Source organism: Cupressus sempervirens, chromosome 3 (genome assembly GCF_028749045.1).
Source record: "Cupressus sempervirens isolate cs-2001-9-10 chromosome 3, ASM2874904v1, whole genome shotgun sequence".
NCBI classification, from domain to species: Eukaryota; Viridiplantae; Streptophyta; class Pinopsida; order Cupressales; family Cupressaceae; genus Cupressus; species Cupressus sempervirens.
The window spans coordinates 1,083,095,403-1,083,111,416 of NC_143120.1; the positions used below are offsets into that span (position 1 = coordinate 1,083,095,403).

Below are 16,014 nucleotides of genomic sequence, written 5' to 3' on the forward strand. Positions count from 1 at the left end.
GTCAATTGGAATATGCATCTTCAAACTGAAATCCAAAATCAAGTATACCAAGCTACCTTTTGAATGCTTTAAAAAATATATATAATTCTAAATTTAATAAAAATGACTCATATCTACTTCCTCTTATCAATTAATCTCATTTTCCTTTTATTTTCTACCTAGTAGCTATAGTTAAACAAATATTTCAAAAAAAAAAAATTCAAATCAACTCTTAAATTGGAATGTTCTACAATGTTTAAACCTCTAAACAGATTAGTCGTGTGTATATGCCTCTATTCTATATAAAAATTTGATTATATGCTATCAATTTTACATCTCTTACATTTTTCTTTTTACATTTTTTTTTCTAATAAAATCTATCGGCGTACCTCCTGCACTTCTTTTTGGTGCAAGTGCTAGTTTAATATACTTTTGCAATAGGCAAGGACTCAAACTCCAATAGAACTCTTGTTATATAACTTTGATAAAATCAACTATGAAACATCACCCTCAGACATGACAACTTAAATACATTTAATATACATATACATATAGCCAACAACTATATTTGAGTGGCCTGCTCCTTGAACCATGTACAATGTCGTCTTATTTAAAAGAAATCTATAAGCGTTTTTATCATTTCATCCGATTTGATTTTTTATTATGGTAACCAGTAATTTTGAAAGAATTTACAAACGATAGCACAATAATAAGAACAAGCAGACAATAAAAGACAGCCATAGAACATCGAAGAATTTACAAACGATGGCACAATAATAAACCTTAATGAAAGGATCCTTCTCCTTGTTTCTTCTTTAATTTGGAAGTTCCAGAATTCTGATGGCAAAGTCAAAGATGAAACCAAACAGTACGCTCCATCCAGCTGTGAAACCTGCTGTGTAGCTCTCAAGAAAGCGTGTCGAAATTCTAAACAACTCCTTGAGAAATCCTGGAGTGGTTCTTCAAAGCAATCTCCTCGTCTGGTTTGTTATCTGGTTTGGAAATTCAGTTTTTTTATGGCAAAGGCAAAGATGCACGCGAACATAATGCTCCATCCAGCTGTTACAACGGCTGTAACTCCCAAGAAATCATGTCTAAATCCGAAATAACTCCTTAAGAAATCCTTAACCGGTTCTTCCACGCCATCTGTTCTTTTTAGTGGAGCTGTGATGTCTCCGAATTGCGATGCTATCAACCCATACAGAGTCCATGCAACTGGGGATGCCCAGTAGTACCACCTCCACCAGACTGGAATTTTCTGCAATACCAACAACAAAGACCCACTTAAGAAACTTTACTCTGTTCGAAGGAAAATCCATCCACGTTGTATTGATACTTACGTTGCGAGGAATTATGAAGCCACAGAAAAGCATCCAGATTCCATAGAAAGCTGATGACACAATTGCGGCTATATTCGCATTAGGAGTCAGAGATACGGTCATCATCCCATACAATGTGTAGTACAAGAATGTAAAGAACATGAAAAAGAAAAACCAGAAGAATTTCGCTGCCTGCCAATCAAAGTCAATCATTGCATACACCAATACGCCATACAGTATTGCTTGAACAAATACATAGGGTATCTCAATCAACACCTGGTGCACCAAAGATTGCTTCATCATTAAAAATATTAAACAGTTAAAGAAAATTCTGGTAACATTATCAAATTTCTACAATTCATTTGAAATAATATTTGATTGTGTATGTTTTTAGTATGGATGTTTTAGATTACATTCTGTGATCTATTGTCAGAATGAGAGAATGCAAGAATAAAATGATGATGCTATATCACAGAGCATATTTCGAAACATTAATACTAAAAACATACACAATTAAATCTAAAAACATAATTTAAATTCAGATATTACCACATTAGGAACAATGACTTACTTGAGCAAAGGCATAAGGGAGGGCCGAATACATCCCTGCTGCCTTTTCTCTGTAGAAGACTGTTCTTTCAACATCTATAACAGGCTGAACTGATGAAGCATTGTTCATGCCAATAAATAAGACAGCTGCAAACAGGGATCCCATTGCATTCATTACACTTTGTTGCTCGCCCCTGCAGTTTATAATACAAGTGTTCAGAGTCAAAATAGATGACACTGCATATTTAATTTAAATTATGCTTTAAGAAAGCAAGCCGTTTCTTACGTTTTCTTGCCAAGTCCCCAGAAAATTGTCCCGAACATTAGAGCAGTGATTAATGTGAAAAAGAAGCGAATTGCATTGTACTCTGGGTTTCTCCAATATGACCAATTCTGCTTCCATAGGCAAGCCCATGCCTGCGTCAGAAAAGGTTGCGAGAATTGTGATTCGAAATGAAGATCATTTGACCCTGGAGCTGGTATGCTAAGTTCCTTGATCAGTGCCTGGTTTTGCCTGTATCATGTCAACACCCACTTATAAATCTTTATTCTAATATCTTAGTAAAAACTAGAAATATTTTACTTTTCCATCCTTGCATTCTCTCGTGCTAATGATAGATCATGAAGTGGGATCTGAAAAATTGATGCTAAATGAACACACACAATCAAATCCAGAAACAGAAGTTTAATTAAAAATTCTTATTTAGCTAACCATACAGAACAAGGATAGAGTTCACAAGGGACTAAATAATAGAGCAGCTCTTTTTATAGAAAATTTACAGCAACGATAATAAACAAGCTAAGCTTCAGATAAAGACCATCAGATAGGCTTCACTAATCGTTTGGTAGTTATCATATTTTGGTTACTAATTGCAATTTTATTTGTTTCTACTATATCGTCTCACTATTCAGAACATCATCAGCAAGCCTTTTGTTTTCACTTTTTATTTATCCTGACATGTAAGGTTTATTGATTGGTTTCTTAAATTTCACCTGAAGTTACAACCTACTTTGAAATACAGTATTAATCATTTATGTAGACTGAATGTGAGGAAAAAAGATGTTTTGGTTTGAATTATTTTGAAAAATATTATGCACTCTGTTTCTACATTGACCTTCAGGATATAGCAAAGAAAGATTGTGCAAATTGTCCAGAACAGACTAGACTATAAAGCAAGAGTTCAACTGAAGGATACCACAACTGGCGTAAGTAAATAAGGCTGAAAAGTCCGATGGCTTCTATTGTGGGCTTAAGTCAGATCTGTGGCATAACTGTTGTTCTTGCTAGCATTAATTCAACAATGACTTACTGATAGAGATCTGAATTGCGGTAGATCTCTGCAAAATCGACCCCAAGACGCAGTTCAGCTCCAACAGAACTTGAATCGAGCATCCATGTTGCCGGATTGTAACCCGGTGTGATTTTGGGAACTCCTTCAATTGCCTCAAAGTAGTTGACTAAATCTTGTGAATGGTGACCAAGAGGTCCTACGTATATCATCTGCCCTCCACGCTTCATCAGCACCAACTGCACATTCATTCAAAGTCACATTCTGAGTACCTACAGATGCACCAATATCTGCAGTACTAGTTAATGCACTGGAGTTGGAAATAATTACCTCATCGAAAGCTTCAAATATGTCAATGCTAGGTTGATGAATGGTGCAAACAACAGTTCGTCCTGTATCTACTGTATTACGAACTGTTCGCATAACAATTGCAGCAGCCCTTGCATCCAGTCCTGATGTTGGCTCATCCATGAAAATGATTGAAGGATTTGCAACCAGTTCCACTGCAATTGTTAGCCTCTTTCGCTGTTCTGTGGACAAACCATTAACTCCAGGCAGACCAACAAGAGCTCCTTTTAAGTTAGTCAGCTCTACAAGCTCCATAACTTCATCAACAAACATCTGTTCATATATTGGATGACAAAGTTATGATCATGCCCATGGTGGTGAAATAAAAATAACAAACAAACTAAATGTAGAATAATAAAATACATACCTCTCTTTTTTGACGATCAACTTCCTTGGGGAGACGAAGCCAAGCAGAGTATATGAGGGATTCATAGACAGTAACATAGGGAGAATGGATATCATTTTGTTCACAGTAACCGGAAATGCGAGCAAATGTCTCTTGTTTTTTGGGATGACCGGATATGGTAATGGAACCTTCAATATAGCCTCCAGTTTTCCTTCCTGCAAGAACATCCATCAAGGTCGTCTTCCCAGCCCCACTCACCCCCATCAAACACGTTAGCACTCCAGGCCTGAATGTCCCGCTTACCCCACGCAATAACTGTAGCCTATTTTCTGGTATTCCTTGCGTCTTCATTTCCTGTATAAAAGTGAGATAATTAACCACTATTCAAAAGAAAATCTAGACTCAACAGAGAGCTTTGAAATTCAAATAGGAAAAAATGAACTTACAGCAGGCATATCAACATAGTAGTTCACATTGTCGAAGGCCATAGCCAAAGGTGGGAAAGGAAGAATCATTCCTTTCTTGCCACCCTCACCAGAGTTGGAACTTTGTAGAGCACTGCTACTTTTCTGTCCTTCTGCAATCTCCCCTGCAATTTTTTTTAAACAGATTTTAACATCATTAATGAAATGTCTTTTGGAAGTGTAAGAATCCATCAAATGTATTGTTATGCTTCTTGAATATTTTACATTTCTAGCTATTTACCTAAAACACCGGTTGTTGATTGCTCCTTTTTCTTCAAGTCCTTTTCAGAAATTAGAGCCTGGGGCCTTTCAAGTGCTGATAAATACACAAATAAAATTATAAATTATTTAGTAACAGGCAAAAGGATTTACGGTGCTAATGAAACTGAAAGCCATGTACAGGTCAAGTTGCAGTTACTCACGATTAAGATAATGCAATGCCATTGTGTACATTATATTAAACAGAATATTGTACCCAAAAAGCACCCCAATAGCAAGCCAATACCACCAGTTATCAGAAAATAGCCCGCGAGAGTGCAATAATCGAATGCCAATGTTGTCCTATGAGCACAAACAGCCGAATTTGGTGAGGTGGATTTGTTTTTCATTAGTCAAAGAAGGTGATGAATATACAAAGCACCAACCTTTTGCCATCTGCTTGCCAAGAACTCATTGACTGCAATAGCATTTTGAGCATACATGAGAGGAGAAATCCAGTAACCCCATATCCACCAGCCTTTAATATCGTCTGTTACAGTTACCAAACATTCATTAATAACTTATCTTATACTCAAGTAGCACTAGTTCTATGATAAATGATTTTGAAGCTTATAAGGCTTTGTATTTACTTCTGGATATGATGAATCCTCCAAGAACAAAAATGACCAAGATAGCAAATGAGCCAAAAGTGTTTGCAACTATTCGATTTCGACCAACAGCTGCGATGAAGCGAAACAACCCTAATGCAGTCTGAGAAATTGCAATGTACAGCAACAACTGTTGGAAAAACCTGCATATAGAAGAGAAGAGAATACCACCATTAGATTTTCAACTGCAAGAACAGCTTATTATAGAAACTCAAGAGGCTATCCAGATCCTACCTCTGTGGATTTGGGGCAAAACCAATTGTATAGTATGTGAGAATGATCCATATTGTAGACTCCATTAAAGAAAGAGGAATCCTCATGACCCAAGTGGGAAGAGAATAGGCCCAGGCAGGGTAGAACTTGAAATCTCTCTGCTTGTAAAAGACTGGAAGTTTGTCTAGTGTCATTGACAATTCTGCCATTCCGTTGAACATCACATTAACCAGCCCAAAGAAAAGAGCTCCAAAGTAGATGGATCCATCACTTAGATTTCTATGATGCATATTTGTTCGAAAGAACACACTCGTAGTAATCAAGGCCATTAGAGTTATCTGTTCAAGACATGCAGTCAGCCCTAAATATCCTAGACACAGATCTGACTGTATTTAGCAGAAAACTAACTGAAGACCTTATTACCTGAGTGGATTTGAAGATATAGATGAAGGAACTTCTCTTCATGAGCAAAATTTCTCTATCGAAACATGCTTTGAAAAGCTCCATTTTGCTTAAACCAAATTTTTCTGTTGTGAGTGCAGCAGGATGAGACTTGCTTTTATCATATGGAGTTGATAAATACTCATTCATTTTTGCAGCAACATGGAAAGATTGGAAGGCATCCGCAAACTCTTTGACTGGGACAAAATGGTACGGTTGCGTTGTGTCTGCCCAGTATTGTTCCTGATCTTTAAGCGAAGTCACCTGTTCAAGGTCATTGAGAGAATCTGGTCACATTGAGTAGCTTCTAACCTACTAGTAACTCACATGATAATAAATATATATTATTACTTAATAATCTGTATGTCTGTAGTATTTAACTTTTGTTTTAGTAGACCCCATACTCGATTAGTTTGAAGTGTTTGCTTGGCAGCTGGCACTCATTGCTCATTGCAGTGTATTGTCATAAAGGGGAGGAGGTAATGAGATTGAAACCAACAAAATTTTACAATGATCACAAGAATATACTAATGTACTTACCTCTTGCAAGAAATCTGCAACCCCTTTCCTCTCGGGGCATCTAAACCCCATGGACTCGAAGAATTCAAGAACGGATTCTTGTGGCCCCTGGTAAACGAGATAACCTTCAGAAAGTAGGATTATGTCGTCGAAAAGCTCATATGTTTCGGGGGCAGGTTGCAATAGAGACACCACCATTGTTGCATTGAAAACGTGAACAAATTGCCGGAGGCATTTCACAATCTGAAATGTTGTAGAGCTGTCCAGACCAGTGGAAATCTCATCCATGAAGAAGGCTTTCGAGGCTCCAACCATCATCTCCCCTGTTGTAACTCTTTTCTTCTGGCCTCCAGAAATACCCCTGCGCATTGCATCTCCCACCATGGTCTCCGCACATATGTCCAACCCCAATATCTGCTCCACCCACCAAGTGTTTAGATCACCATAATTCAAATGATCCCAATCTTAAACTCAATTTTGATAAAAAGCTTTCAGAAAATGTTACCTTCAATAAGTAATCTGTGATCATATTGGATTTTTGTCCCTCTATTGCAGTTGCCTGCAAAATATTTTAATGCTTCCCATAAATATCTCAATTGACAAAATTCATAAAGAAGGATGTTTTGGAAAACCGAACAGTTATTGTACCTTCATGAATATGTCTATGTCCGGGTCTGGTTTGATTCCAAGTTCTTTCTCTCGCTTTGAAAGCTCCATCAAAGCATCTGTGAAGCAGAATTAATGCATTATTCCTTTATTCTTAATGCACAAGCAAAAGGTTAATTTAAATGTGAACTTTATTAGAAATAAATAACAATAATAATACCATATCTGGACCCAACTCCCTGGCAACGGGCAGAGAAATCCAAAGTTTCTCTCACGGTCATTTCACCAATGTGCATATCATGTTGACTTATATAAGCTGATGTCCTTTGAGGCACAAACTCTTCCATGCTATGCCCGTTGTATGTCACTGATCCCTGAACCTGAGCCAACAGAATGCCAAGCTCAATCAATGTCATACAGTCCTATATTTCTCAATACTTTCTTCTGTATCCACAAATATTGGACAACATGTTAATTTCTCTTATCCAATCTTATTACATACTCTGAGACTTTTATCAAGCTTTCCTGCAAGAGCCAAGAGGAGAGTAGTCTTGCCCGAAGCAGGAGGTCCAAGGAGAAGTGTCATCCTATAAAATTGGAGATTATAATGAGAGATTGAAAGAGAATCATAGAAAGCCAGTCAAATTGCCATTAAGTATCATTTACCTTCCAGGTTTGATCACACCACTAACACTGTGAAGGATTGTCATAGTTGTCTTGTTGCCCTTGTATAAATGAAGTGATTGCAAAAGCCCCTGTAAGATGATATGACCACAAAAAGATTAATATCCCTATGCAATTCTAGAGCAAGTATTTGCCAGTAATTATAATCAGCGAGCTATTATTGAGCAAATTTACTTGCGTTCACACAATATAAGTGGAGCCGGCTTAAAACTGCCCAGGAAAAAACAGAGATAAATAATTGAAAGATTAGGATATCTTAACCAATCAAGCTTGGAAGGGCTCAACAATCTAAATTCAAACACCTGAACTGAATCGTTTAACATTTGAAAGCGTAAACAATCTAAATTCAAACACCTGAACTTAATCATATAACATTCGAGATTCAAGCATCAAACTTCATCCGTATTGTATAGATTACTCATAAAACGCTTCCAGGTGTGTGCAGAATTCGCCAGGGTTCAATTGTTTCTATGAGCAACGGGTACCTAGTTGATAAACATTTTTAAGATCAGTTACGAGTTGAATTTTGGGCTACTTATCTGTTATGGGGTGCTTAATTTTGGGGTTTCTTTGGTGACTGGCACATATATGGATAAGCTCTGGCTCATATTCTCAATATCCAACCTTGATACACATTGCAGGTGATAGGGTCGGGGTTCCTAGTCTGATCTGAAGCTAGCTCTAAAATAAAGTTTTTCATGGATCACTTAGCTCCGTAATAAAGTTTTTTATGGACCACTTAGAACCTGAACAGGATCAGTTAACTGCATCATTAACTTTTTCATGAGCGAGTTAATAGTTTAACCTTAGATTTTACAGATTTATTGTACAGATACTCCGTCACTGAGCTATCGAAACACTTGAAGACCCAAAATATCTATGATTTGTTACTCTTTTTTCCAAAGATTATAAGAAAACGGACGATTCTTGTTATCATGCAGGACATAGACCTACCTCCACCATATTGGCCGTATAGTTGATGAGCGTGGGCAACGCTCTACCCCCAACATGAACATCAGCTTCCACATTCAATTGTTCGTAACGCACTTCAACCTCAGGCAACTTGATCCCAACACTGAAAAAGAATTACAGCCATATCAGAAATGTTAATAAAAGCAGCATCTATTGACATTTCAGGTCTAAAAAACTAATTCAAATTTCAGACAACTTGGTTTCAAAATTTCCAAACCTGTCGATTCTTTGACGAAGCCTTTGCAGAAGCTGCTCGTTGTCCTCATCTGCAACTTTGACAAGCCTGTCCAGCAACTGCTGCCGAGTCTCAAGCTCTATGTTCCTAACATCTATCTCAGAAAGCCCTCCAGCTTCTTGATTTCCAGTCTTGAGAATGGAAGTTCTGAGGCGATTGTAAGTGGGGAGCTTCTCAATGGCTGCCCATTTGAGTGCTTCCTCGTCATCCTCGCGTTCTATTGACTGTGAGAAAACACTGCTGCTTCTTTCAAACAATCTGGTGCTTGCCTGTCGCAGACTGCCTGTCCACGACCCACCAGTATCTGCTACACCAATCGATGTACTCATCACCTTCAAATTCTTGGGTTTACACTTTCAGATCTGAGAAGCAAGAAGAAATCTGAAAAGAAAGAAGTAGAATCTGACGCAATCAAGACAAACACAGGAAGAACTCAATGCCTTGCCATTGAAGCTAGCTAGTGAACTCTTTGGTGGGTTATATTAGGCAATAATTGGGTGTAAAAATCTGAAAAAATCAGCATATATATAAACAGGGCAAAAGAAGTTTCCATCACCTTAAAGCAGTTTTGCCAGCTAACTGGTCGGTCTTCTTGACCATCTTTGTCAGCTGGCTGGTGAAGAATCCTAGAAATGTTGGGGTCTAGAAGGGAAGAAAGATGAGATTTGAGTATTAGCGGGTCATTCCCACACAATAATTTTGGGGTTTCTCAAACGTGCAGAGCGCATGTGCGAAAGGAGCGCTAGTTTTTCAAACGTGTTTCTAGAAGCAGGCGAGCGAAGATGCGGACTCTAGAGAGATGCTTTTACATTCAACTGTTTTCTATCAACGGTGCCGTTAGGTAAACAACAATAACAACAAAGAGGTTAGCCTGTGAGAATAACAATTTGGCGGTTCTCATATTCGTTTCAATATCTGTGTAATATTTTTTATATTATTATATTATAATGATATGTTAAAAAGTGACGCAAGCTAATTCCTGTCTAAGGGAAAGATTTGGTGAAATAAAAATTTGTTTAATGTAGAGTAGACAAATGGTGTCACATTAATAATTTAGAAGTGGAAGACATATTTTGACATCGAAAGAAAACAAGAGCTCTTTGAGAGCTCGAGTCTCTGTCTTTTGGTTACAAGATGTAAAACGGTTCTGACTTAAAACAATTTGTTACATATATGTATCATTGTGAGCTGATGTAGGAAACATATAACATATTGCATGAACCAATAAAATAGATGGGGCAAATGACATTGATCTGAAAAATGTCTTATTTTTATGTCAGTCATCAGTATAAAAATAAGTAATTTTTTTTTTTTTGTTGTTGTTACAATAGTTGAAAGCAATGTATGAAGAAGCTAACAATTTCCAAAATTAAGAAACTTTATCCATGGATACTTATGATTTTAAAAAAGTATTTTAAAAGTTAATATAAAACTTTAAAACAAAAATATCATTAAAAAAAAAATTTAAAGCTTTACATGTATTGAAAAATCTAATAACCTAGATTTTAAAGACTTTGTTTTCCAAAAACCAGAAGTGTCAAAATTCTCAAATCTTATAAATAAAACAATGAAATCGTTGGTTGAGCGATGACATAATAAAGTGTACTTAAAAACTTTTTCCTCAAATAAAATAATTATTTAAATATTTGAAGATAAATAATTTTTAAAAAGATAGATCTTGAAGATAAATATTTTTTTTAATTCCACTTTGTTCATGTAAAAACAAATAATAGATTTATTAGTGGAAATAGAGCTTCTAGAAAAAACAAATTTTAAATGTGAAGACAAAGGAGAACAAACAAATAGTGTTTTTCTCAATATTAAACTGAAATAGCTCTAAAATTTTGTAAAAATAGCTCTGAAAATTTGTAAAGATGATCCCATAAGTTATAAAATATCAGATAGAATACAAAGAAATCTTATTTAAACAAAAGAAAACACAGTTGTGTGTTAGATATGAAAGCGAACATAATGATTTTTCCAATCTCTAATATATTTTTGTCGCTTTGGTTACGAAGTAATTTCTGGATAAGGTTTAAATAGAGGACAATAGTGTTATTTGAAGTTCCAAAGTAACTGAAGTAAAATCAAAAACGCAGAAAGATAAATATATGAAATCAAGGGATATGATAGAAACATTGCAGATTTGGTGACTTACAACTACCAGACTCATAAGTATGTAGAATGTAATGCCCCGCCCGGAGATCCTTGGAAACAAGGATTCAAATCAAGCCAAGATTTTTTTTGGCTAACAAGTATGAATGCACATGACAACATCATACAGGGATCACAACGATCGCAACGGAAGACTTCAACACAATCCCGGCAACCAACGAATCTTCGAACGCCACTACCAAACTGACACACACAAACAAAGCCAACAACGACAACAACAAGATGAGGGCACAAGAAATGACCACTCATCAACAAAACACCAAGCTGGGGTAAAATGCAGAATCCCGAAATTTGGCTAAGCCTGAAATCTTGAAGCCCTGAAAATTGGCTAAGTTTGGATTTCTGAAGCCCTGAAATTTTCTAGAATCCATAACTTATCTCTGAGAGGTCTGAAACCTATCTCAAACGATTTGTCGCATATATTAAAATATATCTTAAGTAAATATACGTCAACTTATACTTAAACGATATATTTTAAACCCCGAAGGACAACAACAGAAACCCAAAAACTGAATTTCAAAAGAAACCTCTTGAATTCAAAATGCAACAACATAGGCTTGAAGAACGCCCAAAAGGGTATCCAAAACCACTCTCAAAAAGATCGGATCACGAAGAAAAGTGCCCGTTGATGGCACGCGCAGGTTTTTCACAAAAACCGTGCGACACTTTTTACTAAGGGAGGGCGATACTTCTCTTTAAGGCGTGCGACACTCTTCCAGTGTCGTACGACATTTCTCAAGAAGGCATGCGACACTTTTCAGCATCGTACGACATTTCTCAAGAAGGCGTGCGACACTCTTCCAGTGTCGTACGACATTTCTCAAGAAGCCGTGCGATACTTTACAGTGTCGTACGACATAGTTTGCATGGGCGTGCGATACTTTTTAAAGTGTCACACCATGCTGAACAAATGTCGCCCATAGAAACACGAAAACACTCCCAGAAGCAAAAAGGACCAAAATAGAGCAAAGAACCTCCACACCAGGGAGTACCGGATTCACAAAGGCTCGAGGAATGAACACTCGAGTGCAAGAACAACACAAAATGGAGAACATCAACCATCTAAACTACAATAGCATAGAACACACTGAATATAAACATCGCAGAGAACAAAAGCAACATCGCAATGTACATAAATACATCTCAGGAACAAAACAACCAAACTAAGTACGCGGTTCCTCCCAACCGTCAATAGCATCATAAGACCATCGTGGGTCCTAGCCATCCCCCGCGCGTAACATCCCAAGCCACCGACCAAATCGTCGGTACTGTCGTAATAGGGACGTCACTACTAAAAACATGCAACAATATAAGCATAAGGAAATCTAACATGCTAGTAGTAAAGCATAAGATAATCCTACAGTAGATAACATCACCTATCACATGCTAAACAACAATAAGCAACAGATATGCTTAATACAATAATTCACAGCATCTAATCATATGCTAAACATCATAATAAGGGAATGCGTCAAATAAACTAACATCATCTAAACATGATATCCAAGCATTCCAATGAAAGCATAAATCACAAGAAAGCATACTCCGGAACCCGAAGTACCAAGTGAAAACATCCAACAACGGTCGCACTAGGACAAAGATCGTCTCTGTACACCGATCCCTAGCAGTGGTGAAGGTAGCTACGCCTCCCAACCACGTGGCACCCATAGGTCCACACCCGCCGTGCTGATGGAGATAATGATCCAACCACAAACACACATAAAGCACAACATCCAAGGCTAACACTCACGCCAGACAGTATGATGGCTGAACCAAGAACCTAAGACAATGCAAGGAGTACAGGTCCTGGTTAGACACTCAAAAGGCTGCTATGTAGGGACTGACATCATGGAGAGTCGCTTGGCATCGACAAGCCCAAGCTAGGACTTGCGCAGATTCAACATCCCTCAACGGAAAGGCTCTTGCACCCCAGACCTTTTTATTATCTTAAGTTTTATTACCAGTCACACATTATATTTAATTTTCACTTAATTAAAGCTTCCTTCGCCAACCCTTTGGGCATAATGATCACCAGGCTGCGAGGTAGAAGCCCCCTCCATATGCTACCCTACCCTACCCATGCTCATCCTACGACAAGTGCCCGTGGGCATGCATACTCCCATCCCAACCCCAATGATCATAGCTTTCGGCAAATCCACGGAAGATCGGCCCTCACAAGTCACCCAACAAATGTACGCGTACGTACTCGTGTGTGGTGCACCACCATCACGAAGATCATAACACAAGGACAGGAATGAGAACACAATGCAAAACAAAACACCCAACGGAAAGCAACTCAAGAGGACGGATTCTACACGAATCCTAAAGCTAATAAAACCATACATCATGAAATCACTCAACCGGCCTCAATCCGAGAGTATGGATTCTACACGAATCTCAATGATGTAACAAGACCAAACATCATGAACTCACTCAACCGGCCTCAATCTGAGAGTATGGATTCTACACGAATCCTAGTGTTCATGAAACAAAAGCAAAGGTCTAAAAGAAACCATAACACCAGGTATAAAATCACTCAACCGAACACAATGTCGAGAGTACGGATGCGACACGCATCCCAATGCAACATAAAAGTGCAAAAGTGGTCTGACTGATATCCAAACGGATCATCAAGGTTCACGACCCACATTGTGCCAAGAAAACTTGAGAAAACAGGGCGACACGCAAAACGAGGTAAAAACCTCAAAAATTTGAAAAAACTTCGAAATTAAAACCCATTTGGCCTTTGGGTTCAAAAACCCCAAAAATCCAAAAATAAATGAAATCGGACACCGTATGCAAAAATGGCCAGCATAACGGTGCAAAACTCCAAACCCTCATCCCAAAAAACAGGGAAATGTTCATACCCGCCCAACTGGGTAGAACTAGCATATAGAAACAGAGGGGAACACTAGTTCTCAGCCTCCAAACAAATGGCTACCAAAAACAGAAGCAGAAACGGAGCAGAAACAATAAAATAGGAAAGCCCTACCTCACAGCCAAAAGGGCAAAACGGGAATCTGAACCATAAAATAAATATCCCGCAGAAGTAACTGAAAATTGCGGCAATCCAAGGTTTTCCCGAGCTGGATCCAACGAGCCCAACCTCGCGACGATCCCACGCTCGTAGCTCCCACAACGAACAAAACAGTAAATCCTCATGAAGAGGATTTTGGGTTTTACTCTCCAACTTTCCAATTTGAAAGTGAGAAGTGAGGAATTAAATTCCTTTTTGGATATTTATTCACTTTTCGGGTGAATAATCGATTAGGGCATTTAACCAACCAATCTAGTTAAACCCCGAATCGACCCAAACGAAAATAGGCTATTCCTATAAATAGGAATTCATCTATGGCAAAGCTACCAGAAATTAAAATAAATCAATTAAAAGCTCGAAAACCCAAAAACACAAAAATCACCTTAACAACTTTCGCGACAATGCGAACCTCTAAATGCACAGACACGCTTACTGGTCTAATCACATAATGCAAATGAGTTCGGATTTAATAATCACCAAAAGGTTTAAATTAAACATTTTAATAAAGGATACATCGACCATATAAGGACGACATTGGTAAAATATGAATGGCTGAATCACTAACTCCATGTGCCACTGCCAGGGATATAATCCTGCACACTAAACAACACGATCAAGTGCAATTGCATATAATAACATAGCCGAAGCAATAAATGTATTAAATCACCTAATTTAACCATTTATTTAATTATATTAAAATAATCTATTTACATCACTCACGTTCGCATAATGCATAACAACGCAAGAATGAAGTAAATAACCATAGCATTAAATCCATCACATAACAAAATCAGAGGTATGTCCAAATACCAGATAACCAGCTATCATCATAAAACACACTGTCATCTCAAAATGGCATCATCATGCAATATGATTAACTGAACAACATAGTAGTCTAATATCTATGATACTGGAATCAAAGAGTAACATTTGACCCTCAGGTCATCTCAAATGTAAATCATCACATAAGAACAGATATCTCTCAGATCAAAATAAAACAAGGTAAATGTCTGCAGCACATAACCAAATAATCCAACAAGAACAATCCATTCTAATTACTTAAGCATTTAATAATGATTGATTACTCTGCATTAAAAAGGCATTTAAAACATATAAGCGAACACAGTCATAAACATGACTAACCACTGCTATAGGAACCTAGTCCAGTGTAGCATGGTGAAAAGAACATAGTGCAATCTCTGCACACGTCTCAGGGTAATCATAGAACAACCTCATGATACCACATTGATCCTGGTAACCACTGGCACAAACCTCAGTGAACCAAAAATCACATCATAATCTCAAAGATCAGTCAAAAGCATAATCAACGCAACTGATAAAGAAACATAAGTCCAAACACCTCAACGGTGTAGACCACTCAGGGTCACAATCATGATCCATCACAACAAAAGATCAGCAAGGGTGCATCCATCAGGACGACTTACAAAAGTCAAATGGGAGAGGCACTAAATAGAATATGCAAAGATCATTGTCAGAAGAAGCCAGTGATTTGCACTGGAAAAGAAAAACCAAAGAAAGAAGGGAGATCACAGAGAGGGAAAGTGGATATGAGCGATAGAAGGGGGTAAAAGAAAATTAAATGAGTTAGAATCTGTAGGAATCAAACTTCCATGTTGATTAGAGAAAGTATTGCACTTTTTCAATCAAAGACATATATTGGCAGAGGAATTAAAAAACTAGCAGGAAATCGGCAACAAGGAATGAAAAATACCAACGTCCAAACAGAGGACTCAAACAAAGAGACAGATAAGTATAACCCCATTCAATTGAAAGAAGGGGATATCAATGAGAATATAATAAGTATAAGACTACAATATATAAATTTTATTAAGCACCAGAAAAGTCCACCAACATCCATAGATGGTCAAATATATCAATGAGTCAATTGAGTACATGTATAGAAATTACTACATATCACAAATTTGGATTAGTGCTCCACACATCGCAGACT

General features: G+C 37.5%; 1 protein-coding gene across 1 annotated transcript; it reads right to left on the reverse strand.

Annotated features, from left to right (window-relative positions):
- Positions 1 to 428: 428 nt before the first annotated feature.
- On the reverse strand, positions 429 to 9,359 carry LOC149570525 (pleiotropic drug resistance protein 1-like). Its single transcript, XM_089823120.1, has 22 exons — positions 8,813 to 9,359; positions 8,578 to 8,698; positions 7,606 to 7,694; positions 7,442 to 7,526; positions 7,160 to 7,319; positions 6,982 to 7,058; positions 6,839 to 6,892; positions 6,355 to 6,747; positions 5,797 to 6,078; positions 5,395 to 5,711; positions 5,143 to 5,303; positions 4,939 to 5,042; positions 4,717 to 4,855; positions 4,536 to 4,610; positions 4,277 to 4,419; positions 3,852 to 4,184; positions 3,467 to 3,757; positions 3,158 to 3,375; positions 2,134 to 2,361; positions 1,870 to 2,041; positions 1,320 to 1,574; positions 429 to 1,237 (listed from the first exon to the last, which is right to left on the reverse strand). Exons 1-22 carry the CDS (start codon positions 9,157 to 9,159, stop codon positions 968 to 970), a joined length of 4,314 nt encoding a protein of 1,437 aa, XP_089679246.1. The 5' UTR covers positions 9,160 to 9,359; the 3' UTR covers positions 429 to 967.
- Between the last annotated feature and the right edge of the window lie 6,655 nt (positions 9,360 to 16,014).